At 44.2% G+C, this 26,646-nt stretch overlaps 1 protein-coding gene across 1 annotated transcript in view; it reads right to left on the reverse strand.

Annotated features, from left to right (window-relative positions):
* Positions 1 to 431: 431 nt before the first annotated feature.
* Positions 432 to 26,646, reverse strand: part of HUNK (hormonally up-regulated Neu-associated kinase) — a 57,530-nt gene continuing 31,315 nt past the window's right edge. Inside the window, exons 4-10 of the mRNA XM_050913227.1 lie at positions 22,576 to 22,711; positions 20,596 to 20,723; positions 14,871 to 15,006; positions 10,149 to 10,317; positions 8,952 to 9,035; positions 3,443 to 3,623; positions 432 to 1,078 (exon numbers count right to left, since the gene is read on the reverse strand). Of these exons, the coding sequence (XP_050769184.1) occupies positions 432 to 1,078; positions 3,443 to 3,623; positions 8,952 to 9,035; positions 10,149 to 10,317; positions 14,871 to 15,006; positions 20,596 to 20,723; positions 22,576 to 22,711 (1,481 nt within the window). The remainder of the gene's footprint in view (positions 1,079 to 3,442; positions 3,624 to 8,951; positions 9,036 to 10,148; positions 10,318 to 14,870; positions 15,007 to 20,595; positions 20,724 to 22,575; positions 22,712 to 26,646) is intronic.

Below are 26,646 nucleotides of genomic sequence, written 5' to 3' on the forward strand. Positions count from 1 at the left end.
TACTGTGTGGCACAGGCAGATGGAGCATGGACAGTCCTACCACAGATCCTGGATGGGACCGACGTTCATGGCGCCACGTAGATTACCTTGATGATTCAAACCATTAATGCTCACTGTTCTTCCAATCAACCTTATTGCAATACTAAATGAGAGCAGTGAAAATACATATTCACGTAGCTCTTTCAAGACATGTTTTACTGTACAGTCAGATGCCAAATGCTAATAATTCTTAACAGCACAAGCAGAGCCCTTTTCTTTTAACTTTAATATGTAGGACAATGCCTTCCTTACTAGCAGACCTCTGATTTTCTACGTTGGACCACTGTGGTGTATTACGTAGTGACAGTAACATGCCTGTGGCTTTCCCTTCTTGTTAAAAGTAAAAAAGGTTAGGTCCCAGAGAACAGCAGTGCAAATCCCAGGATGTCAGACTAACACTGGCCGCTGACAGCATCTGCTGCATTGAAGGAAATCTGCGTGGGACTCATCTGCTGCAGCTGAGGCATCCTCGCTTCCAGCGGCTTGTCGCTCGCCGACTGCATCGTCTGGTTCCTCTTCCGCAGCATCTGTCCGATCCCCATCATGGGGAATCTGCCTCTGCTTTTAACACAGTTGGGGCTGCCCAAGGGGTTGTTGGAAACCAGCTGAGTAGGGGACACGGCTTCTTCCTTTGCCGGATATGCTTTTTCTTCATACGTGAAAGAGACCTGGGTGGGGTGGACGGGGGACGTACTCCCTGGCTGAAAAAGCGGGGACAGTGTCCTTTCACTTGAGCTTTTGTAAGGGAAATTCATTGGCGAGCCTAAAATCCTGTACTGATGAGAGGGGGAAACCTGGTCTATTTGGTCCTCTCTGTCAACCGACTCGAAGGAGTGCACAATATTCAGGATGAGAGGAGAGTCCTTTGCCCGGCCCCCGATCCGGGCCGGCTCCTGCTGCGGAGACTCCTGCCTCTTGAGGAGCCGAGGGGTTCTGGGGGGCGGCTGCTGGACTTCGAGGTACTCCAGGGAGCTGGAAGTGACGCAGCCCGTCTTGGTTGCCAGGGGTTCGTGGAAAGGGCTTACCCCACCGCTGGAGTCTGCAAAGCAATCAGAAAAGGAACCAGAAGAGCAGATTGTATTTAATAGCACTGCCTTCTCTGCCTTATGGCAGACAGCGTCCTACATCACCTTTAACAAATTTTAGAAGAGCGTGACAAATGCACTAGCTAAAACAAACGGTCTTAGAGATATACTCCGAACCTAATTCCCTGACTCTCATTTGATACTTACATTGTTGTTTCATGGGTAATTTATCTGCCACTTTCCTCACAGGCAGGAAGAGTGCTTAAACTGAGTAAGACAAGGACATGAAATGGAAAACCACAGATGTCTTCAGCTGTTTGTATTAATTATATCCTCTAAGGCCATGTCTGAGAAATTTCACATTTCTCCTTTCTTAGCAGAACTTTGCATGGTTTTAACTGGGTCTGCGTACTGTATTCACTGACATACCTAGAGACACAGGGGACAACAGTAAGTTAATTCCTAACGTCTCTACTTGCATTTTGGAACAAAATCTGTTCTTGGTTTCGCACATGTAAGTATGGAGTAGCTGCACCAGCCAAATTCAGGCCGTTACAGTTGGAACAGATTTGCTGCATCGACTTCAGCAAGAATCTTCCCCCAGCAAGGACTGAATATAAATGGAACAATCTTTGCAGGATTTGGCCCAGTAAAACAAAACAGCTCGTGGAGAAGATCTGCTCGGTTTCTACAGGATGCTGGCACTCGCTTATGCCAAGCTAGTCACAAGAAAACACGCTTTGCTGCCTTTATGGAAAGCTATCCAAGGAGCCTGCTTTGCTAGGTTCCCCCTAATTGAAAGAATAGCGGATCGGCAGTTAATCACTGCCCATGAGTTCCCTCAGTCTCAAACCATCTAAAAGGGATATAAAATAATTTAGGTCTGCCAGCTCTCAGGTCACAGCCACAAATATCACATGTATTTCTTTTGAAAGGGATGGTCTTGGCAGGGGTTGAGACCTGAATAGATGTACGGGATGAAATCACTCACATTGAGAGTTATTTGGGAAAAGTAGACTAGGTTTAATCTGACTAGTTTCTTTCCAAAACTGGTCAAAATTATGTGACCACTTCATTTAAGAAGTGTCAAAACATGGTTTCCGTAAGCAGAGAAATGCTTTAGCTTAGATCTGAATGATTTTCAGCTTTCAGTTCAAAAAAGCAGGGAGAAACCTAAAGAGAAAAAAAAAAAACAACTAGGTTTATTTCCTTCTGTGCCTCCCTCCCAAAAGGAATGACAAATTCTGAACAAAATGAGCATTTTTTCATGTTTTTTACATTTTTCACAAAAAGTATGTCCCATTTCTGACCAGCTCCACAGACTACTGCTACCTTGCAGCAGAGGTGCCTGTGCTGCCAGACAAACACCATTTTGACAATTTTTTTAGGTAGAAAACATCAAATGATAAATTATCAAGTCACAAGAAAGAGCATAAAACCACCATAAGCCACCACTCTAAATAACCCCCTGACACCACAGGAAACGTTCTACATCGCCATATTTCCCCCTGCTGCTCTGTAGTGACCTCCCCTCGTTTAGTTCCTTCAAGTCGGCTACATCACCTTCCGGCTCCTCAATGTCTCCTGTCCACGTCTGCACTACTGACACCCCATTTTCCCCGCTGACTCCCCTTTTCCTCCACTCCGTTCTTCTGCCTCCTTTTGCGAGCAGCTCTCACCCATCCCTCCTAGGCTGCCTCCTACTCTGCGTGATTAATGCTCTGCTCTCCTCTGGCTGTCTCGTCTTTTCCTTTCCCTGCTAATGCTTTTCCCCCTCCTTTTGCTGCCTGAAATTTGCTGGGGTTGGCAGTCCCACCTGCATTTCCTCTTGGCTGCCTGTTTCCCCTTCCTCCACCATCAGCTGCTGCCCACTGCTTCTCCCAGGGATGCCACCATCACCGGCACTCTCCTCAGGGTCAGGGATTTCTTCCCGTGCTGCCCCTTAGTCCCCTCTTAGCAAAACGCATTCACTGGTAGGAAGAAGCTTGTCTACCGGCTTTGGTTTGTCAGTGATCTGGGGTAGGTGTTGATGCTTTCAAAGCACCAGTGTGAAGTGCAGATGATTTTGTATAAGTACGTATAAATAGGGAAAGAAAGCTTTTTTTAAAACACTGTGGGAATTCTGTCAAATAAAGAGAAGTAAAAGTGAGGATTCATGACTGCTGAGTATCGTCATGGTTTCCTCAGGACGTTTGCTTCAATGTTTGACTATGTTATCCAGTCCTCTTTCACATACCACCTCCAGAGCAGACAGCGAATGCAAGCCCACAACTATTTACTAACAAACGCACAACGCACAAGATGCTCTCATTAATACCACACGTGCCCACGCATGCACATGCGCACAGGGACACACCACTGGTGTTTCTCCCACTGACCTTTCTCTGGACCTCCAGCCTTGGTGACTTTCCGGTCCTTCAGCAGAGCCTTGGTGTTCTGTATCTGTGAGATAAGACAGGAAGAAGGCTGTCTATATGAAACTGGACTTTTCTCAGTTTTCTTTGGGAGCTGACGGTGAAGAATCTCCCCTTTCTTTTCTTGTTCTTTGAGTTTTTTGTCCTTTAAGTTGTAAAACAAACAAGAACAATTTGGTTTACTTAAGGGAAGTTTAAATGACCCCCAGACTTATAAGCACACCACTTACCGACACTGAATTAAAAACTATACATTTACAAGGAACTTATCCTGGCTACTCAAAATAACTACATCTTCCATGTCTCGTTTTCCTCTCATCTGTTTGACATGATTTCAGGCTCCCATCTGCTCTGACACTCATGCAGTGTCAAAGTTGGTTTTGGAAAATTAAAGGAAAAGGAAAGCTTTCTTTTCAGAGGCCATTTGTCCTAGGAGACCTCGTTGGAGCAAGCAGATGCAGGTTCATGCTCCTTCATACCTGAAATTTGCCTCCCCATTTAAACATCGAAAAAAGGTCTTTGATTTCTCTTTATTGCACTTTCTCTGACATTTGAAAAGGTGAGCTGCAAAGCTTTAAAGAAGTTTAAACTCTTTGAGTCATTTATCTTCTGTCCAAACAAGATCCGGAGGAATACGGCCCTTGCTTTTACAGCACCTCTGCAACTGCACAAGACATGGAGGGGGAGAAAATTACCGACGCAACCTTTCACTGAACCCTAACTCCTTTTCGTGACAGGGAAGGCAGCTGAAGGTAGGATTGCAAGCGCATATATCCTAAAAGATAGGTTTGATCTCCAGTGATGACAGAGGAAAAACAGAACCTGGGAGCAGGATCTGAAGAGGAATCCAATTTTCAAAGCACTGTTTTACAGTGAAAATTCATTGTATCTTTTTTCAACATGAATCACTAGATTCTGCAAGCTGTGTAACTCTTTACCTACCACTGATTGCAGGGGAAGCCAAAAATCTTATTTCACTTCTAAAAATCAGGCATCAGATTTGTGGCCCATATTTTGCTATCCCTCAAAGACTTGAAGAATCTCTCAACTTTCTGGAACAAATCTGTGTGGTCTGGTTTTAGGTGTCAATCTCAAAGAAGTGGGGCTTTTGTTTTGGTTGCTTTGGGGTTGTTTCTTTAGAGGGGCATCTATGTGACATTCTTTTTCTGGTTGTAATTCTCATTTAAGTAACATGTTTCGCTGTGTCTTATTGAAAAGTCACTGTAACAAGTCTTTTTTTAAAAATGCAGAAAAGTTCCTTCACCCAATTATGTGCTGAGGCCTGTATTTTGTCTGATAATTATGCACTGCCAAAGGGCTGGCTCTCTTGATGATTTTCTATTGAAAGTTCATTGACATGAAGTCTATCATCAAAACCCTCAAATGCAAAGTAATGTGCATACATGTGAGAAAGGGAAAGAAAGATGCAGAAGACAACTTGGGTTCTCTTGGGCCACTATACAGCGCTGGAAACATACTAAGACATCTAAGAGGAAAATAACTGGACTGCGCTTGTTATGATCATTCCCAGCTCAGACAGAGTCTGAGCCCGTCACATAGAGGGTATCTGGGCACCGCTGGGCTCATTAACCTTTGAATTTTCAGAAGTTACGGAGTCGGAAGGAAGAGCCTCAGTGAATCATGAACTAGGGTTTTTAGTTGTATTACAGAAGTGCTTAGGTGACTTGGGAGAGTGACAACCAGAGACCCTCTCTGAGCTCCTCACCATCTTCACCTCAGTCTCCCTTCGGGCATGCATTTTTTGTCCCCAGCTTTCTCTCCATCCATCTCTTCTCTCCTCCAATTTCTTTCCCTTTAGCTAGCTAAAGCTGGCTAACCCTTCCACAGAAACACACCAATGTATTATGGAGCTGTCATCACTTCGCTTGCGTGATACCTCTTCGTCCACCTGATGTCTTTCCCCTTGCGTATAGAGGCTGTAAACACCTCCATCACCGAGCATTTATTCCTCCCTGCCTGTGCTGCGCTTGGAACAATGCAATGTCTGATCAGTCCCAGGCACTATCTTGGCGAGCAGTCACTACTGACGATGATGAAGTAATAACAACAGTAATAACAACAATAGCAATAATAACAACGCTGTGTGAATAACACCCTGCGACAATAGAGTCAATGGGAGCTGTACAGTTAATTTTGAGCCCACCACACTATTTTTCCTCTCAAGGCTCTGAAACTCTGCTGCCAAGTTCAGCAGAGACTGGGCTCTACTGAGTATCTTTTTTTAAAGGTACTTGTGAGGATGAGACCAAGTGGTGACTATATTAAGCCTAAAGGAGCCAATCAAGATTGTTAGCGGCTTTCTGCTATTTTGGATAGGTGAGGAAAGAACTTGCATGTCGGTTGCTGCAGCATCTGTCAGAATGCAGGATGTTTCAACGCTGCAATATTTTTAGCCTAATGGTGCAAGAGCCAAGCCACAGCTCCTCACCTGCCGAGTGCCCCTGACTTTGCCTTCACAGTGCTGTTATGTTTTCTAAGCAGCAGTAATACAGTCATGCCATACAATTAAAAGCACCCACGAAAAAAGAAAATTCACCTATCCAGTGTTAGCAATCAATTAGTTTGCCCTGGATGAACATTGCAAATAGTCTTATAAGTATTTTTAAAACTTACTAACATTGTTTCTCCTAGACGATGGTTGTGAGAGGGGAAACAACCAAATCCTAAACTCCCAAGGTGCCACATACCATTATATTTTAAAAGGAAAGGAAGATTTCCTTCAGGGGAGTTATAAAAGTTCACTCTTCACTGTACTGTGCACAGCCACGTAATGGCATGCTGTCACACAATGCAGGACTTGTACCGGTATGTTATACTTGAATAGGTTTGGCATTACATCATCCTCTGCTATTTCCTGTCCTGACCTCGACCCGAAAACCTACTCTTAGTCCCAGCAACGGATTTGAAAGGAAGATAAAGGGTATTTGCCTTGGCCATGTCTGAAGCGGTGATAGCACAATGACACAAGTTCTTAAAAATGGCAAATTCCCCGAGTCTGAGCCCATTAGCTACCCTGCGGGAGGCAGGTATTCCCAGCACTGGTCCCCTGGATTCGCTGGAGGGACAGCCGCTCATCACCTGAGGCCTCTCCAACAAAAAGAGAGAGATGGAGAGAGACAGACTGCTGCCTCCCTCCTCCCTGTGCTGCCCATCTGCCCTGAGCATTGCAATGAAATCAGCCTGCAAAACAGCCTGGTTCCTTAGCACTGACAGCAGCTCCCAGCACCCTCAGCCTTGGCACACTGATCCCACCACCCCAGGTTAGGAAACTTAATGGAGAAGAGGGGCTGGGCATGACCATTGCCCGTGCGCCCTGCTGCCTGCCCCAGCGGCAGGCGGTGCCGCTGGCAGGCAGCGCCCTGCCCGAGGCAAAGTCCTTATTTCCCATCGCTGGAGTGAGGCGGAAGAAATTCAGTCGGCTGCTGAAGCTGAAGCTGACCAGCTCTCCCCTCCCTGCTATTCCCATGGCAACGCACAGCTACGCTCTCTGCGCAGTGTCTGCCTAGGGACCAGTGCCTCCCAGTTCCTCTCTGGAAATGGGGGGTGATAAGGGACTCTATCTGCAGCTCATGAACCTGCCTAAGATTATGAAATCTGTATCCCTGAGTCCCGGTGGTACCCAATGATCCCAGTGGCACAAGCTAGACACTGCCAGGGCTGCGTTCCCATCCACATGAAGGCATTTTAGGAGAGATGTCTGCCATAGCTACAAATGGCAGTAGCATCCCAGGGTCTGTATTCATCCACGTGTGCTGCTGTAACTGTCCTGGCACAGTAAGGGTAACACAATCCCCTTGTGTAAGTACAGCTAAAGCGATATAAAACATGCTTTATACTCAGCTATGCCCGTGCAGAAAGAGAATATACTGTATTATTACCACGGTGTCTGCACTGTGATTGCATCAAGGTAACTATGTCAAGAAAGACATGACACCCCCTCATCCTCTAAATAGCTCCACGGGGACTCTGAGTGCAGGAGAGGCTTTGGAGGGAGCCTTTATCCCTAAGCAAGCTTACAAACCGAACTGGGGTCATACAGTGGCGCTAGCGTTAGTTTTCAATTATCCTTATGGAAGTCAAACACCAGTTCCCCTCTAGGGGCGCGGGGATTTCAGGACCACCACTGAACCAGACCACGCGTTCTCTCTCAGCTACACACAGGTGCACGGGCAGGCCTTGCCGCAGACTCCCCTGCACAGGGTAGGTACACAGAGGCCGTAAGCTAATGCCTGGATGGCAGGCAGAGCATGCCCGTGGCTCTCCGTCACTGCACAGAGAAGTGACCCCGGCAGCTGGAAGAAGCTGGCCCAGAGAGCGTCAGGACGCTCCACGTGACATCTGCAGCGTTCACCTCCAGGTACCTGCCTGTGTTTCCAGGGGAAGGTTGCCCTGCAACAGCTTGAAGTAAGCTGTCAAAGAGCGTTTTGAAATATTATATTCATTGAGTCTGCCCACCGCTGATACATTTTAAGTAAGGTGGGTTTCGATTTATGTAAGAAAAGAATGATAAGTACTTTGCCCTGATATTTCTACCTGGCTTGCAGTTCAGCTTGTCTTGCAAGCAGTCTTTAAAATAAACAAAACCAGCCATGATACAAATCTGCCCCTGCAATTAGATCATCAATCCGGCGCTGAAGAGTAGCTTTTGAAATAGGTAGACTCTTCAAGAATACTGCTCTTTGTGTTGGTAGGTAAGACTTGCACAGCTCATATTACTCTTGTAATTTTAGTGCTTGGCAAAGAATCAGCCAGGGAAGAAAAATCCAGCCATGAGAAGACTCCTTTTATCTCATATGTATTCTTTTAATACAAACTACCTTCTCTATTTGCAGGCAAAAAGACTGGAGACCGACAGAACAAAAGGTAACCTGGTTAAATCTTTTCTCTGGCCAAGGGAAGTCCCTCACAATGCAGTAGGCTAGTTCTGCATCACTTCTGCTAAGAAGCAAATAATACTAACCTGAGCAGAGTTTTGTGCTAATACAGTTTCATTGTTTCTGGTAGTCAAGCCAGGGTTGGCCCAGGACACCAGGAACGCCAGGTGACCAGGGAGCGTCACCCTGGCTGTCACTCAGCTCTCTCTGCCCTACACCACCAAGGTCTTGAGACTCAAGACAACACAGTTATGGTCTTCTTACAACACCAGCAACTTGCACCTCAGAATGAAACTACAGAGCCCCCTGAAGAAGTTTGTGTTATTTTGCTAAACAGAGCATTTAAAACTTTTATTTTCTTCATAAAAGCTGAAAGTCACCTTTACACTTCCACCCTAGGGGGCTGCTATTTGTTCCTTCGAAAAGAAATTGAGGGAATTATTTGTCCTGCACAGGCAAGACCACAGGTGTTTTTTTTTCTCCACAGGTCCAGAAACCCATCGCCTTAACCCATTTGCCAGGGATCCTCAAATTCAGTCTGCTTTCAAAGTACCTTAATGAGCTTTAATGAGCTTTACCTCATAGGAGTCTTTATTTGCCTTGTATTTTTCTACCTGGTATAGTTGGTTCTTGTGGCAAATATTGTCCTGGCCTTCAGACTTCTGTGGAGAGAGAGGCACAGAAAAGTAAAGTATTTAAGATAACTAGAGAAAACTAACATTCAATTACTGCTTAATGGACCGTATCCACTCTTGGCATTCAGGGGAGTCCATCAACTTCTAGACACGGTGAATTTGGTCCATTACATTTTAAATATCATTGATGGCATCATCATTAAAACAAGGTTGCAAAAGAACTGAGAAGAGAAAAAACTAAGAAGCTGTTGTCAGATCAGAAGGCCATTGGGGATAATTTCTCTAAGAAGCAAACACATTAAGAAGAAAACCCCATACAACCCACCCTCCTGCCCATGCAGTCACGTAGGAGCCTACAGACCCTCAAATAGTTAAGGCTCCTTGCTAGACCACAGGCAGCTGTGTGGAGAGGCCAAGGGAAGAGAGCGTGCAGCTTGTCTTTGTGCGCTGTGCCCATCCTAGCACTCCAGCAAGCACTACGCAAAACGTGGCCTGAAAGCTCAGCTCCCCAGGAGGTACAAGGAAGGATGACATGTGGCAGCAGACTCCTGCCCTAGAGAAAGCTGCTGTGCAAACCCATCAGCAGTGTTTCTGACCCCCAAGCCATACTCAGGGGCCACGAAGGTTGGCAGGACATTAGGAGACTTTATATTCATGTTATTTCTCATGTAAAACTCTCAGCTAAGTTTTCACTTAAAAACGAAATAAAACCCTAATAGCTCTTAAGCTTCCTCTTCATTTCCTGAATCAAATTACATTGTGTTATTGATATTTCAAGCAGCAGAATTATCTCAACATATGGACACAGTATGCCACAAGTCACAAGTAAGGGTCTGCATGGCAACAGTTTGCTTTCTATAGGGTAACTGCCTAGCTGGAGGGGATCTCCTATGGAAACAGGGACTTGTGAGACATAAAGCCTATCAGCAATTATCTCTGCAACCTGGGGGATTCTTATCTGAAATAATGTTATTAGTTTGCAATGAATACTTCCCCTTCATGGTTACCGCTACAAAATTAGAAAAAAAACCCCCTCAGGTAAAGCCCTGAGGTCAAATGCCAGCAAGCAGGGAAACTTTTAGCACTTTTTTTACCCTCCTCACCCACTCGTCCAAAGAATCGGCATCAAGCAGTACTTACCCTAAGGCTTGCCAAGTAGCGCTCCAGCTTCTTATTAAGTAGAAAGTAGATGGCAAGCGTGTGACTTGCCCTGTTTGAGAGCACAGTGTTGATGACATCGCTGTTCTTGTAGCCGAGCTTCTCAGTCATATGGAGCAGCACGCTTTGGCTGAGGTCCTCAAGGTGAATCCTGCAGAGAGAGAGAGGCAGAGCATGCCGTTTGTACCGTCCTTCCAGCGACAGAGCCTTGCCAGCCACGAGGGATGTGGCAGAGCGTAAAGAGGCCTGAAAGGCTCAGTAACATGGGAGTGATTAGCTCTCCTCCCATGAGCAGGCACGAAAAGGGCAGACTATTCAGGAACCACGGGCACTGCGGGAAGCCGCGATAGCTGAACGAACAGCACTCTCCCTACCATGTCCTATGCTGATGCGAAATGGCACCGTGATGCTCAGGACACTGCCATTTGTTACCCTACATGTGACCAGTGAAGACTGTCAAGATCATCTGGCTGGTTTTGAAGGAAAAGAGGTAAAATCCAACTCAGGTAGATCATCTGGCTTTGTGAAATGACCCTTTTCTTGTAATCAAACACCACTGCATTCTACTTCACCCCTTACCTGTTGCACAATATTCATGCACTACGTAGCTAGGGAATTTCATGCCGGAGAAAGGGGACGTACAGGGAGGGTTATTACAGCAGCCCTCAAAACAGTGAAACTGCTGCTACACTCATGTCAGTTAAAAGCACAAGTACAAGACATGTTTATGTATGTGCTCTTCTATGAAGTCTATAACAGACTCAGCCAAGGCGAGAAATGGAGTACAGCAGCCTTGTGGAAATGGCAAAGCATCTTCTCAGTCTAAGTTAAAACCAGATTTTCCAAAGAACTCTGCTCCTATTTAGACCTCTAAATGCGCTGGCCAGCTTCCCAGATGTACCCGTCAACTCCCATCCATCTCCAAAGAAATGCTGGGTTTCATTTGGTTTCTAAAAGATATTCCTTGCTCCTATTATCAAGCCTAATACCTGGCTAAGGCAACTTAGGGGAGCTTAGGTTGTGGGCTTTTTTACAGCCTGCCTTCCCCCTTCAAAAGGACCATTCTCCACCTTTCCCACTCCTGCCCTGCTGTCCCCCTGTCCTGTGCACCTGTGATGGGAGGAATGCCCGGACAGCAGTCTGGGTCTGACGTAGAGGACTTAGACAAGATGTAAAACACAGTCTGGAAAATCTCAAATAACTCTTTTCCTTTATTCGGCGTGCTTATTAACATTCGTTCTGCAGCTAAGGAATGCTTGGGGTTGGTTTTTTTTTTAAGTTCAAAAGCAAAACTTATCTTAGCCATTGCATGTTAAAGCATCTGGACAGCAAAAGAAGTTCAAGCAATTTCTACTTGAAGTGCTCAGCAAAATGGAAAATTTTTGCTTGCCTTTGGGGAATTTATTTAATAAAAGCAAGCTTACAAAAAGCCTGGGAGAATATTCTCCTGAGAATGCAGTTTCTGCCGTTCTTCCACCTTATCTCCATGCTCTCCCCTTTCCTACCACATTCCTGTCTTGGGAACAATGGGTGTTACCCCCAAAATGGTGGAAGAGCACTGCAAAAACATAACACAGCTTCTTGTTTGTGTTGATTACGAGAGGAAGTGATTCTTTGCAAATTCAGTAATGGATTTTTCAGAACTATTTTGACACATCTTATCCACATCTGCATACTAACAAAAACTTGGGAGAAACTCTGTCGAAGCTGACTCTAGTGGTACTTTCTGAGGCAAGCTCAAAAGGAGTCAGGCCATGTCTTTAAATATTTTAAACTTCATAGAGTATTTTCCCTATAAGGCTCCAGTATGACAAAGTCTAGGTAGGTCAAGCTTGGAGCATCAACTAATTAAACTAAAGAAATATTATCCAAAAAATGAAGTGAAAGAAAGAACCTGTATGGCTTTTATCCTTTACAGCTTCACATAAAATCTGCGTTCAAATAGAAGGAGTATCTACTTCTCTTTTGTTTTCAGACCAAATGATGAGAAAAGCAGTGCAATGAGAAAGAAAAAAAGAAAGAAACTGGGTTTTTTCAATAGCAAAGCGTAGCATTCCACATTGATGTTCCCTTTAAAAGTGCTCATAATAGGAAAGGATTATTATCATCACCATATACACATACACGCATGAGCAAACATATGCCCTCTCTATAGTTCGGCACTGCATTTTCCTCTGTTCTTCCATTTGATTTGCTTGCCTTTAGAAGGGAATGATTAATGGGCACTCCATAAATAAAGAGCATTGCACAGCTCTTCTATCTAATAGAGGCCAGCCTCTCCTGTAAGTCACCTACCTAACTGCACCAATGACCAAACTCTAGAAGGGACGCTTCCACCACAACCTGACTAAAGCCTGACAACTGCAAGCTAGGAATTAAAAAACAGAGGCATGAAAATGTACCTACAAATGCAGAAGAATTGTGAAAGCACATTCAAACCCTATTTCTGTCTTTTTTCCTCTGTTCTGCAGATAAGACACACACAGCAATAGAATTAAATTACCCATACAGCTCTCAGTTACACTTACATTCACTTAACAGATGCCACATTTAGTAGATTGATTAGACTCATTATGACAATGATTTCATTAGCTTAACGACTCACTCGGTTCACACTTGTTTTCCCTTTCTTTACCATACAATGTTCATACGTACCATACTTCAGTACAGTCCAATGCACCATAGAAACTCCTTTTGTTGGACAGCATACCATGCAAGTTAACCCAACTGCCCTTAAATTTGGGGCCGTAATGTTGAGATAATGGGTCTGCCTGTTCTCATTCTTATTCCTTGTGAAACAATTGTTCGTAGGGGCCATCTTTATATTCTGTCCACGTAGGTCTGGGGATTGCAGGCAGCTGGCCTCACATTTGCCCTCCCTGTTTCAGTGGACGGCTCTAGTGATGCCTCCAGGCATCCAAGCTGCTCAACATCTATCCAACTATATTTTGAGAGCGGGAGACCTGTTATTCTCCTCAGGTCAAAGAATGGCATAGTCACAGTGATTCTCCACGATGCAGTACTTAAAAGTTAAGACACGACCTCTGGAAGGGAAATGCTTGCTGCTAAATTAGGGCACCTCCGTTCCCTGTCAATGCAGAGGGAAAAGGGAGGTGACTCAGGCAGGAGCCCAGACCGTGCGGGCTGTGACCAGCCAACAGCAACATGAAAGGGAAAGGTCTCCAAAAATTCCTAAAGGCTGTCCTGAGATTCAGGGCTCAAAATGATTGCCTGGGCCCAGGTCTCAGCATGATCAAGCAGTGGCAGCACTCACCACCTGCTTCAGCAGTAAGAGAGGGATGATGCAGGTGCCTCTCAGCCCCACAGGGGTTGGACCCACAGCTCTGAAACATACCCTGTTCATCTGGCTAACGGTGGAGCAGAGGGGAAAACAGGTGGGAGGCACTCTTACCAGCAAAGCTGTGACCTGGGCTGAATGCTGAAGGCTGGCTGTATGCATGGCTTGAGCATGCCTATGGGACCAAGTCCTTCAGGGCACCGACACAAAGAGATGGCCTGGCTGGTGAACACCAAATCATTTTTGGGTGGAGGGCAGTGGTTCAGATGTTCAGACAAAAGTAAGTCGTCACGCCCCTAGGCGTGATACCTCTGGTATCTGGCAACCGAGTAAACTGTAGGGGGAAAGTTAGGATCTTCACTTAAGAGACTCTCCTTAGCAAGTTAGGACAGAAACTTTGGGGCACTCTCAAATTTTAAGCACCAAAATTAGGCTTTAAGTTGCTGCCTCTGCCTCACTGTTAGTTAGGATCTTGGCTTGCAAGCTAGTAACTCCTACAGTGAATCCTCTGCAGGTACTAGATTGTGTATGAGACACAGCTGGAGGGCTTTGATACAGGAAGGAGGTTTTATCTGATCAAATATAGACATGTATTTCTAAGTGAGTTGCCTGAGGCTCCATTTACAGTCACTGGAGAGGAACGTGGATCTCCTGGGCACAAAGTCATCCTATTGCAGAATCAAAAAGAAGTCAGACGACTCATTCTGTAAAAAGTGCCCTTATTTCTCTCCATTGACTGTAACGAGAGTCCAGGCTGGCTGGCTCATGTGTCAACTCTACACTGCAGATGTCTGAAGTCAAGCAAGATTATTTCTAACCAAGGTGGACCACAAGTATCTTTCTTACTTTTTCTTTTTCCCTAGATGGATGTTTGACTGGCCATGAGATTTGTTCTCCGTTTGCATTTAGTCATGCATTCAGCACTGCACTGGTATTCAAGATCAACATCCAACAAAGCAAGATCATTTAACTCTGACCTTTCTCACCACAGTTTGCATATTTACTTAATTCATAGAACCTCACGTATGTATCACAAATAGGCATAGCCTCTACTGGAAAAGTAGCTTGGCTTTTACTGACAAACACGGAGAAGATCAGAACTACCTGTCACACATACCCATTCCAAGGTCTGGAGCCAATTAATCATACGATCTGCATCCCAGACCACCTTGCAAATAATGCATCGTATGCCAGCTTCTAATTTAAGGTATTGTTTTTGACCATTTCAAGCAACACATATTCAATGGCCAATCCTAACAACTTTTAGGATGGAGTCACAAAAGCTATCCCAGAAAATGCACTGGGATGCTGTCACGAGTGGAACTGAAACACCAGAGTTGTTCACTTTTTAACATATATAATGTATATACACCTTGGCAGGCTTTCTCCACTCTTTCACACAGTACCTGTTTGGATATGTGACATTAGGTGGTGCTCTTCCAGGGTAATTCTCATTAAGCCATCGATTTGCAAGTGCCTGCTGGATGTTTGGTCTCTTTGCAGGATCTGGCTCTAGTAGAGATCGTAGAAAGTTTATGGCCGCTGTGAAGAAATCAAGAAAAAAAAACAATAGCTATGTCATCTGCTTTATGACTTAACACAGTAGTTGAGTTACTACAGGTGTGTAGCCTGACCAAGAGTATACTAAAAAGGAACATTTTCCTTACGGTATGCTCTAATGCCCTTGAGAAAAAGGAAAAACTGATAAGGGATTAGTAACTAAAATAAACAATGATTTATAGTCACAATGATTTATAGAGTCATAAAGGAGAGGAGAAAAAGTGCCTTTTGTTTCAGAGCTTGTTTGAAGTTTCCAAGCAGGTTAGTCAAAACTTAGTTTTTGTGTGAGGACAAGAGGCTGGAGTCAGATCAGAGGCAAATCACTCAATCTGTGTTTAAAGTAGAAGATGGACTGGGGGTGAGTGGAGCGGAGGGGAGGGATGCAGAGCTGGGAGGGAAGACATGGAGAATTGGGCTCCCTTTGACATTATAAGGACAAATTCTCTCCTGGCTTCCATCCAACCCACAATCAGTTGCAGGAGGTTTTAGCAAAATTAAAAGAGTACAGTAAAATTAATGGGCTTCGTTCTGTTTTCAGATACTGAACCTTCAGCTTTCAGTGACATTCAACCATCCCTCGGGAGTTTCTTGCAAAAACCCTCAAAAGTACTTTTCTGATATTTGTAAGTCATGTGCTTCTTATATGGTTAGGAGCAATGAAATCAAGTGGCATGCTTAAAGACTCACAAGAAGTGCCTATCTGAGCTGAAAATAAACTCTGTTTTAACTAGGTCTGGTCTTTATTCCTCAAATTATCAAGGCTAGATTCAGTTTATCAGCTACAAGATAGTGAAGAGTTAACTATGTCCTCTACAATTCCCTGCACGAAAGATAAAGAAACCTAATTCTGGGAAAACCAAGATCGGAATGATTTTGTAGAGGAGATACACGGATACAGAGGAGATACAGGAGACGATGCCAAATGAGTCCTGAATGAAGTCAACGGCAAGCAAGAGGCAGAAGTGATGGCTGTGGCACAGTTTTCTCCAGGTCAGATGGGCAGGACCTTGGGGGCTTTTTCCACTTTCTTCCACAGCAGAGCTGCAGTTCCCCTCCTACGGTCTCCTGAGTGTGTCATGTCTACTCATCTCCTTACTAGCGAAGGCGCCCTGGGCAGTGGCAGCACAGGACCACTGTGGCACGGGATGGTGTCCTCTGAGATGTGTCTTCTGGGTAAGCTGCAGTACAGCCTTGCCAACACAGCTACTTCAGCTCTGCACAGGCAAACCAAACCCCTTACAGCCTTGTGTTACAAAGCAGATCAAATGGGATGTGCTAATGCCTCAATGCTACAAAACTGCAAAATTATGACCCAGTCTTCCCATTCGGCTTTACAGACATTTGCTCTCACCACCACAGCATGCTCACTTGGCACCACGCCATCCCCTACTCTGAAGCAGAGCAGCCGTGACATGTCTTCTCCACCAGCAATACAGTGAAACCCTTGTGAATCCCTGTTCCCACACGCAATTTAAGGAGAATAATACGCCTGCTGGTGAGGCCATGATGTCCTCATCTGAAAAGGGCATAAACGTTAACCTAGGCACGGCGCCACTGCCCTTCACAGTTTCTCCACTATGAGACTGCTGCCCTCCTCCGTGTTTGCCTGGCTCTCCTCCCGAGCATTTTTATCTCCCCACGCCTACCCACATCACACCCTACGCACAGTACAGGACAGGACGGCTGGGCTGACGCGCCAGGGCAGGGCAACGGACGAGGAATGGAGGGTTTCTCCTCAAATAAATCAGGGTTAGACCCGATAGGTGCTAACTCCTAATGGCTTGGGTAACCTCAGCGTTCAACATCCTGCAAAAATCACATATCAGCTGGAGAGGGCCCTGAGAGGCTATCCATTTTAATGCAGGCCTACCGTCAAGAAGCTTATATGTGGAAGAGAGATAGTTACAATTATGTATTTACCGGTTCAGCTAGGCATTGGCTGGGGTTTTTCTAAGCTCTCTCTTCACAAATCGCTGATTTATGTGAGATACTTTACTTAAATCTTTCCCAACATTTTTGTTATTTTCCTACAACAGCAATATTGCGGAAGCAGCAGGAAAAGCCTACGTCCAAGTTCATAAACCTGCTGGAAGCTGATGCTACAGCTGCTCTCCGTGTGCCCTGAGTACCCCCCCATCACGCCTCTCGGGCGCGGAGCCCCCCATTATGGCAAACAACAAAACCCCTTGTTCTTCCATTTCATCTCCTCTCTCTTCAGTACTTCCACCATCTCTGTTAGAAACTGCATGCATCCCACGGGTTCAGAGCAAAATAAATAACCCTCCCCAAACCAACACCCTCCCTCTCCATCACCACCACCCTCAGTCCCCAAATCAGCTAATGTCTCCTTAAAAATCTTAATTTTTTTTTCCCCCTTGGCAAAAGGCAGACTAATTAAATGAAGCTTGTGAAGCACCACAGAGATTAACAGATCCAGACCACGAGAAACTAATTCTGGAGAGAAGAGCCCCCCCAGGAGGCTCCCTGGCCAGCTGGACCCGGGTGACATGGAGGAGATGAGTAACAGCACATTGGCTGACTTGAGCTGTCAGATGGTACGAGGAGAGGAGAAGCCTTTTCCAGTTAGCAGCGCGGCTGTGGGACAGCAAAATTAGTCCCCTAGGGAACAAACATGAAGCTGCCCAATCGATTTTTGGACCCACTGCGTCTGAAGCCATTTTTCCTGCTGCACCAAGCAGGCTGGCGAACAAAGGGTGCTGTGAACCACCCCGCCAGGGCCTCATTACGTGAGGCCTCATTTATGACGAGCTCGAGGACAGCACTAATCTGATTAGCCGGTGACCTGCACTTGGTGGAATTTTGTTCCCATGGTGTAATTTTGGGGCAAACTTTGCTCATTTGACAAATGAGAGACCAGCATCATGAGAAACTACATGTCTCTCAACTTCCTTGAGCATACCGAGCTCAGTGATGACCAGAAATAGAGCGCATTTCAGGTGGGAATTACAAGACCTCTGCTGTCTTCATGTTCCTTATCGTGAATGAAACCAACTTAGTGTCTTGTTCACACTGTGAGGGTGTGCCTGGTTATAATTAGGTATACAGGTATTGCTTACAAAACCGGCCGGAGAGAACGCAATGAGGTCATTTCACAAGCCATGAGCGAGCTCCACCTAATAAAATCCTTCCTCCAAACTACAGGCATGGCTAGATGATGGCCTTTCTTCTTGTCTCCACTTCATTCCTCTGTCCCAGAAGGAAGATCATGAGCATAGAGAAGCAGTAAATTGAGGGGAAAAAAGGAATATGTGCAAGGTGAATACCAACTTCCTGAGCAACTGCACTCTGCTCACCTAAAATCAATAATCAGATAGCTGTGTTGTTTAAGAAGCTTAATGAAAAACGGTTTCCTAAATGGGAAAATCAAACACTAACTCCAAATTTTCCCTGTTGCTACACAGTTGCTTTGGGTGCTCATGGTCACCCAACACTTTAACTAACACAAATAAAATACACTCTTGCTTAGTGATAAGACTGGCTACTTTTACGATGGGACTGTGTGTTGAGTAACTGTGAAATTAAATATTGAAAGACAATGTACTGAACAAGCAAAACAGACTCCTGCAAAAAATCTCTACTCTATATATGAACTTACAGAAAAAGAAAACCCGAATAAAGAAAAAGATCCATAAACCCAAGAAGTTAACAAACACAACAACTTGCAGAGCAGAGGAACAGAGTTTCTACCCACTGACCCACAGCCTAACCGTGGCGAGAACAAATGTCATCTTAAATCACAGTTTCCCATGCCAATGAACACATAAGGCCGCTGACTTAGATCAAGAACCGATGCGTACCTTTGTGCACAGTGAGTAAAGGTTAACACGTTTAAGTCTATTCCATTAATTTGCCATCATCTCTGAAAGTTCAAGCTGCTATATTTCTCACAGGATAAACAAAATACCATTTTCACTGGAGACCATAGTGTCGGTGAGCTACAAATGCTACAGAGAAGCATTTGTGAGAAAATTTGATCTCCATTATAAAATGGTAGAATGAACCAAACAGTAAAATGAAACCTGTGAAAGTAATGTTATCTTTTTTGCTACCTAAGGTCTGGTCTTCTACAGGCCTTTCGTGGGTGATTCAGTGTTTAACACAGGAGTCGTCCCTGTGAAGTCAGTGAAATCTCCCACTTAAAGACAACTGAAAGAAAACAATGATTGGGGAAACAGTCCATTGGTTCAAAGACACTACACAGCCATCGTATAACTGCTCTTTATTGGTAAAAGCCTCTGGGACGTAAGTTTGGTAAATTTTTTGCCAAACTTGGAAAATGTTTACTATGACATGCAAGTCCCTGAATTCAAGAGTAACTTTGCAATTGATGCAGGATTTGGCATCTAGATCAGTACAGCACAAAGCAGTCAGTATAATCTTTCTTTTAATTTACTCAGTGGGGCTTTAGAGCGTGTGCTAGAACATTAAAATAGCCATTTTGTGCAACTGAATCCTAACAGGAAGTCTCCAGAATGGAAATACCAAACACTCTAATTGCGTCAAATAGACGGCAAGACTTGCAGCATCCCAGCTCACTTGTAAACCTACCACTTTACAACATGCCAGCAATATGAACTGCTGGCAGGAAAAGTGTGCTTCATACAGATGTTGAATGAACAAGGAACAACATACTCCGCTTGATCCATGGATAACCTGTGTGAGAAAACCCTTAACTATCTACTTCTTCTGTATGCAGGTAAATCTGTACTTGGAGAATTCATCTTGTGACACAGCTTCCAAGGGTTTTTTCTTATACCCCATAACAATGGTTGCCATCCTTAGTGTACTGAGTGAAAATGTATGCTCTGTTACCCTTTTTCTATTTGCAATCTTTTTATTTTATTGAATGTCCCTTGTAAACAGGCTGCCAGATAAGGAGAACAGAAGCTCTCCATGAACAACAAATCTAGCATACAAAAATAAAATCCAACTACAAAACAGAGTTTGTTCCAAATGCTGACAACGGTCTTGCTATAAGCTGAAAAATGATTCTGTTGCCTAGTGACACGGCTTTGAAGCAGGAATTAATATTTCTAATACTAATACATCAACAATTTTGCATTTTGCGAACACACAAAGGTTATCACAGGTCACTGCCCCAAAATAACCTTCTGTGTGCATGTCATTATTCCATAATAAATGTGAGGAGGTCATTCGAGGTAGCTTATCACTCAACTCTAGTCATGATAATGCCCAGGAATCTGTTATTGCAAAATAATGTGTTCATGCATCCATACCCTACGCTAAAATCATCTGAACGTGCAAAACTGACCAACTACTCTACAAAAGCAATTTCACAGAATTTCACAGGTTTGTTCTTCTCTCATATTCAGCACAACTTGGCACTTCTCCAGCTTACATACAGAAGTCAAAGCAAAAGGAGTTATACTACAGGAACTCCCGCAGATCTTTTGGAGGCTAAAATGAAAAAAAAAGAGTATTTTTCACAATTAGCATGCCATGTTGGTAGCATGACTCACAGTCCAGAATTCAATGCAATGGTTCTGACTGACTGGATCTGAACAGGTCCCAGCACATCCCCTTGATTACCTGTAGAAAGCTGGGTGGGAAAAGGGTTCATTTCTTTGTCCACCATTTTCTGGTATAAAGCTCTCAAGCTGAATGGCTCCACAGTAAAAGGTAATGTTCCTGTCAACATTGCGTACATGTTCACCCCACTAAAAGAAAACATAGAGAAAAAGAAACCAAAATGATCAGGAACAAGCCAAAACTTAGGCTTAGGTTTTAGTGACTGTACTTCATCTTTAATGTCTGATAGCTATTAAAAAAGACCAAAAAAAAGCTCTCTCTTCTGTTGCACACAATGATTTGGGCAAGAATTCCCAGAGGTTTGCTCATGGAGGGTCACACAATGTGTAGGACATACGCTGGGAGCCACAGAACTGAGCCCAGCTCTTAGGCAACTCCTCGGCTAAATGCCATGCCACAATTAAGTCTCTCCTCAGGCTGCATAAACATGCTGCTTTTGGAGGCCTTGTCCTCCTGCTGCCCTGGGTGTGGAATGATGGCCTGCACCAACGGGGACACCGCAGGTCCTGGTTCAGGGCCCAAAGGTGACCTCCACGGCCTCTGGTGCAGCCCAAAGATTACATTTACAACAATTACACTTTTCAGAGCAGAAAACTTACTGCTTGTTTATGCCCAGCAAAGTCAGCAATGAAAAGTGGGTTGGGTAGTCCTGGTTTTTTTCCTCTTAAAAGGGCTTTAAATTCAATTTGAGTGGAATTCCTCTCTTTGGGGAATTTGTTTCCCCAGTCTGCTGAATACATGCATGTGAACAGAATGAAACTAAACCAGTGTGCTATCATCACAAACTGTGATCACAGATACCATTTGTTCAGCTATGAAGAAGGGTAGGAGTTGACCATATTTTTTTATTAAAAAAAAGAGCAGGACATTATTACTGGAGAAGTTTACATGGTTTACAAGAATGACTGTGCTCTGTTTGCCTGTGTTCCTCAGGGCTGGTACTCTCAACCTTGATGTGGACAGATGGCCCACTGCTGGAGTGAGAAATTCAGTAGCCATACAATGATTTAACTATGGGTCTCCTCGGAGGTCAGACTGCAAATTAGGCTTCAGCAGGGGAAGTTCTAAAGAGCCTTGAGGAGCAACAGGCTACCCACCAGATCAAACTGAGAGATGAATTTGACTCAGGTCCTAGTCTCACATATAAACCATGGCCAATCTTTCTTAGCACTAGTAGTACTTATACTGTACTTTACATTTTCCAAGCATTCCAAATACTTCAACTTGGGAATTGTCATAATTCTGTTATTTCAATGAAATTTATTCAAAGGTTATTATCCCCACTTGGTGAGGGAAAATCTACTGATACTAAAGCAAAAGCTAAAACTCAACTGACTTCAGCTAATTCCTCTCCAGGATTGACAAGGATAACCGACACCATGTCCATGGCCAACAGGAGGGTAGTGGGAGCTGCACAGTCTAAAACAGTACTGCAGACAAATTCATTGACTCCAAAACATCTTTCTGGCTTCCTCTACCTCTGGCACCAGGGACTTCTGTCTCTTCTTTTGCCTGAACACTAGTAAGCTCACAAAGGCTCACAAGTTTTCTGGCCATTTTTATTTCCCCTTTAACAACCGTGCTTTCAAAGTGATGACCTGACTCAATTTCACATTTCTTGTCGGACTGAACTGTAGACAGTGCATGGAGTCCATGTGAATGCTTGAGGATCCTTTGGGGAAAACTAAAAAAGCTATTGGTCCTCTTGTGCCAGAGCCATGTCTTCTACTATGTCTGAACATCACTGATCAACAGTTGTGCTTTACTGCAATCTCTCCATGCTGTATGTTCTAGCGATCTACGTACAGGTACGTAAAGATCTATTTCAAAAGAAGATATCTGCGCAATTTAATTCACAGAGTCACACTAATTAAACAGATTTTCTTGCTCAGAGTAGCCAAATACATGAATAACATTTCTCATTTGAGCAATGGGTAACGATGACAGTAATAACAATTATAAACTGGAGAAGTAACTCACATGGACCAAACGTCTATTTTGGGCCCGTATTTTTTCCTTGCCAGAAGTTCAGGGGCTGCATATGCTGGGCTCCCACACTGGGTGCTGAATGGATCAGAATAACCCAAGATGCCTGCACAGTTGCTCAATCCAAAGTCTGTGAAAGGCACAGAGACAGAGTTATGAAAGAGACAGATACAGTAAAACCACGCTAGAACACAAGAAAAAAAAAGCACATTTTTTTCCAAAAGCCAAGCAATGAACTGCCTAAGAAAAAAAATCATCCACATGCAAAAATTTTATATAATTTGTTTCTCTGAGGTGCTAAATAACCAGTGATTTCCACAAGCAATAAAAAAGTCTTAGAACATGCACAATTATCAATTTCATACACAAAGCAACTACATTTCACTGGGAACCGGATGGCAACAACCGGAGTTGAGCTTGTCCGAGGCACTATGTGATGTGCATGGGGCAGAAAGCCACCTCGGGCTGCCATGGATTCCATACTGCTGCAGTATGTTACGTAGAGGCCAAGTTTAAGTGGGACTTCTTCAACATTTTCCTCTAAATCGTGTAAATGAGCCATTAGATGTAAGGGGGAGTGTGTGTTTTCTGGGACTACTGTGGCGATCCATAAACGCACAGGGTTGCAGAGTCAGCATTTCAGCTCTGAAATAACCCAGGGAGATCTTGGAGCAAGAAGGGGAATGTGTTGATTTGGCTCCCCCCTCCCCAACTTCTGCATTGAATTATTGTATTTCTGGCCCCTGGGTGTATCTGACGCTCTTTTGCTGGAAATAATAACAAGGGACTGGCAAAGGCTGGCACCATGAGCTGATCGGAGATAAGAGGCAGCCTCTCCACACCGAAGGAGGCTGCAGTTTCCCAAGTACTCTCAGCCAACCCAAGCCCAGGCTGGTGCTGAGAAGGGTGTTGCTGCAATCTCCCTCATCTGCTCCAGTGCTGGTATGGCTGCAGGCTGAGCTGGGTTTAAGAAAGGGTCTTAAAAATTAAACCACTAAGCAAGGAAAGAAAGGCAGACAGAGTTGCACCAGCAGCAGAAGCGGCTGGGGGCAATGTGCAAGCCCACCCTGTCTAGTGGTAGCCCATGCTTGGCTTGGGAGAAAGCAATTATGAAACCACAGCCTGAGAGACAACATGGGAAGATGAGGAGAGGTTGCAGAGGGTCTTGAAAGCAAAGTCAAACAACTTGATGTGATAAGGGGAAGAAGCAAGACAAGCTTGCGAGGAAGATGACATGGGCAAAGCTGACAGGCTGGGAGAACAGCCTTTGCTGCAGGGCAACATATCCAGGAGTAGCGGATCTAGGGAGGTCACAATCAAAGATGTTCGCATCTATTAATAACTTTTTATTGATGACAGCTGCAACAACAAAAATACTGCTATTAAGAACACTGACATCTGTTTTGTTCCTTGCTTTTTTTTTTTTATCTAGTCTTCTTAAAAATTCCCAGAATGCATTCCTGTTTAAAATGAAAACTGTCTTACACATAAATGAGGCAGTCAGGAGAAGCAGATCGCTGAATCTCCTTCCTATAGACTTGTGTCTTGCATCCATGTGTCTCATAAACCAGCGTATTTCTGAGTGTGCTAACCACCTGCCTGGATGGGCTAAAAGCATCACGTCTTGCAGGCCAAATACAGCAGGCAACTGTTGAGCCCATGCAACACTCTCTCTCCACAGAGTCATTAATTTGGGTCTCTCTCCCTTATCTGCCCACTTATTTGCATAAAACTTGAAGTAATGGCCTGTCCTTTAGCTTTTACCCCATGTCAAATTTGGCTGAAATCAGGAGTTCCTCAAGGTATTACAAGCGCCCTGACAGGGCAGTCATATAAGCCTTGTTCCCTTACAAAACCACATGAAAAAATAATAATGCTTACAAAAAAATGCAATTATAAAGATGACTATGATGTGAGCTGGAGTGCCCAAATGACTGCACAGGGCTTTCCACTCAACTGGTGGCATCTCTGAGAGCGAGACAAGCACAAGAGAGACAAGAATCACCACACTTAACATCCAAAGAGGCTCAAAGGGGTTTTGCTGGAGAACATTGTCAAAACTGAAGGGAGGATCAAGACAATTTCCTTGCCTCTGATGGAAAACAATTGTCTCTGGACACTGCTTAATCATCTCTGCTAGATATGTATTATCCCTGGGGCTTATACAAATACTTCCGAGGATCCATTTTCTTAATTAACCTATTTATTAGCTATGGTCCCAGATGAGTTATGTCAACTGTAAAATACTTTTTAAAACTCCTAAAAATAATATCTCCACACAGTATTATTCATGGTCTTTACCCTACTGTGTCATACCACCTCAAAATTACTTGACTGTAATATAATGCTTTACAATCAAAGCATATAAGGGCTATATTCTGCGATGGTATAAATCAGCATCCTTTTATCATTATCAATGGAGATATACTGTAGTGCAGGTTTTAATTATCTTACTTGCTTAAACTATAAACATCTTATTCACTTTTTTCAGCTCATTCATTTAATCTAGGCTGGTATACTCTGTTTTTCTAGTGCCTGTTGGAATGCAGCATGCGCGCAAACACATGCATATTGGGGACAGGGATGTTATCGCAAAAGAAATGGGAATATTGTTATTAACACTGTGGCAGCACATCGTGATCGCAGTGTGATTTTTATTAAGGATGCACTGCTGATCTTGATAAGAACAGTATTACCACCAGCACTGATAATTTCACTGCCATTCCTGCCTCTGTCTTGGGCTTCCTTTCAATGAGCTGAGCTAATTACAGAATTCAGATCAAAGGCCACACTTGGTTTTCCAAAGTAAATATTATGACATGGAAACTCCACCACCCCCACTGTTCGTACTATCGAAGTATCGCATTACACTACTACTCTTTAACGCCTACAGGAAATCAACATTAAGCTATGGATATATGGCTATCTCTCAAGCTGTGACAGTCGGAAATAACAGAAGCCTTAGCACCAAGCTCGTGGACAAGTTTGACCAGCAGAGCTCCACAGAGCTCAGCAGAACTACGTATTGGCAGCGTCCTTTTGGTGCCATAGGTCCTCGAGCAGGACGCCAAGGACTTCGCATGGCCTGCGAGTGGCTTTTCAAAGCATCTTTATCAGACACCTACCACCATGGGCCGGTAGATGAAGAGAAGTGAATTATTTCCAGCGTTTCCAATCCTGATGTTCTTAGATTTGAGACTTGACAGACAGCTAAGAGTAAGTCCACTTAACACAGCAAAGGGAATTTTTCTAATAATACTATCTAAGAACATGCTATAAACCGCCTTAGCACGTACCTAAAAAGAGTAACAAAAGCAAGGTGTCATTAAGCAGCTGGGTGAAGAAAGGGCCTCAACGGATCCAGTTCTTGCTGAAATGCATGAACAAGCAGGGACTTTCAAAGTCACTTCCTGGTACATTTTTAATCTTCATGTCACCTTTTCTTTTTCCTTTATGGTGGGTTTTCTTCATTTCACATTTATTACAAGAGCAACATTTTTTATTAGGTACTAGTGTGTTTGCTGCTGCACAAGACACGGAGACCAAGCTCCCACCCCAAAGCAGTTAACGTGAGCTGGTTTTGTAGCTTAAAGTCTCTTCTCCTAAACATGAAAAGCAGCACATAATTCCTCAAAACATGCTCTTTGCTATTGAATAGCCTTCCTGGGCATGACTATGTGATGATGCAACTGATCCATCACATTTCTAGAAAGACAGACTACATAAAATATTGTACTAAGCGCTGAATGAGCTGAGTGAGGGAACAGACAGGGAGGAGGAAGAGGAGTAAATTATCTGGTCTATAAATTATCTGGTCTATTCCACCCGCCACAGACAGGTGCTGGAAAATTTTCCTTGTCCTGGGAAACCCTGGTGGCAATGGAAAGCTGCGCAGCAGCCTGAGCACTACGTGTGCTACCACGTGGAAAAGAGGTGTTGGTGAGGAGAAGTTGCCCAGGGACCTGAGGCCAGTTTCTGCAGCCCCCGCTCCAGCTTTCCCTGCAAGCGCAGCAGACAGAGCATGAAGAACGGAGGCACTGCTTCTTCAGGGTGAACAACCAGACA

The sequence above is a fragment of the Gymnogyps californianus genome, chromosome 1 (assembly GCF_018139145.2).
Source record: "Gymnogyps californianus isolate 813 chromosome 1, ASM1813914v2, whole genome shotgun sequence".
Classification (NCBI taxonomy): domain Eukaryota; kingdom Metazoa; phylum Chordata; class Aves; order Accipitriformes; family Cathartidae; genus Gymnogyps; species Gymnogyps californianus.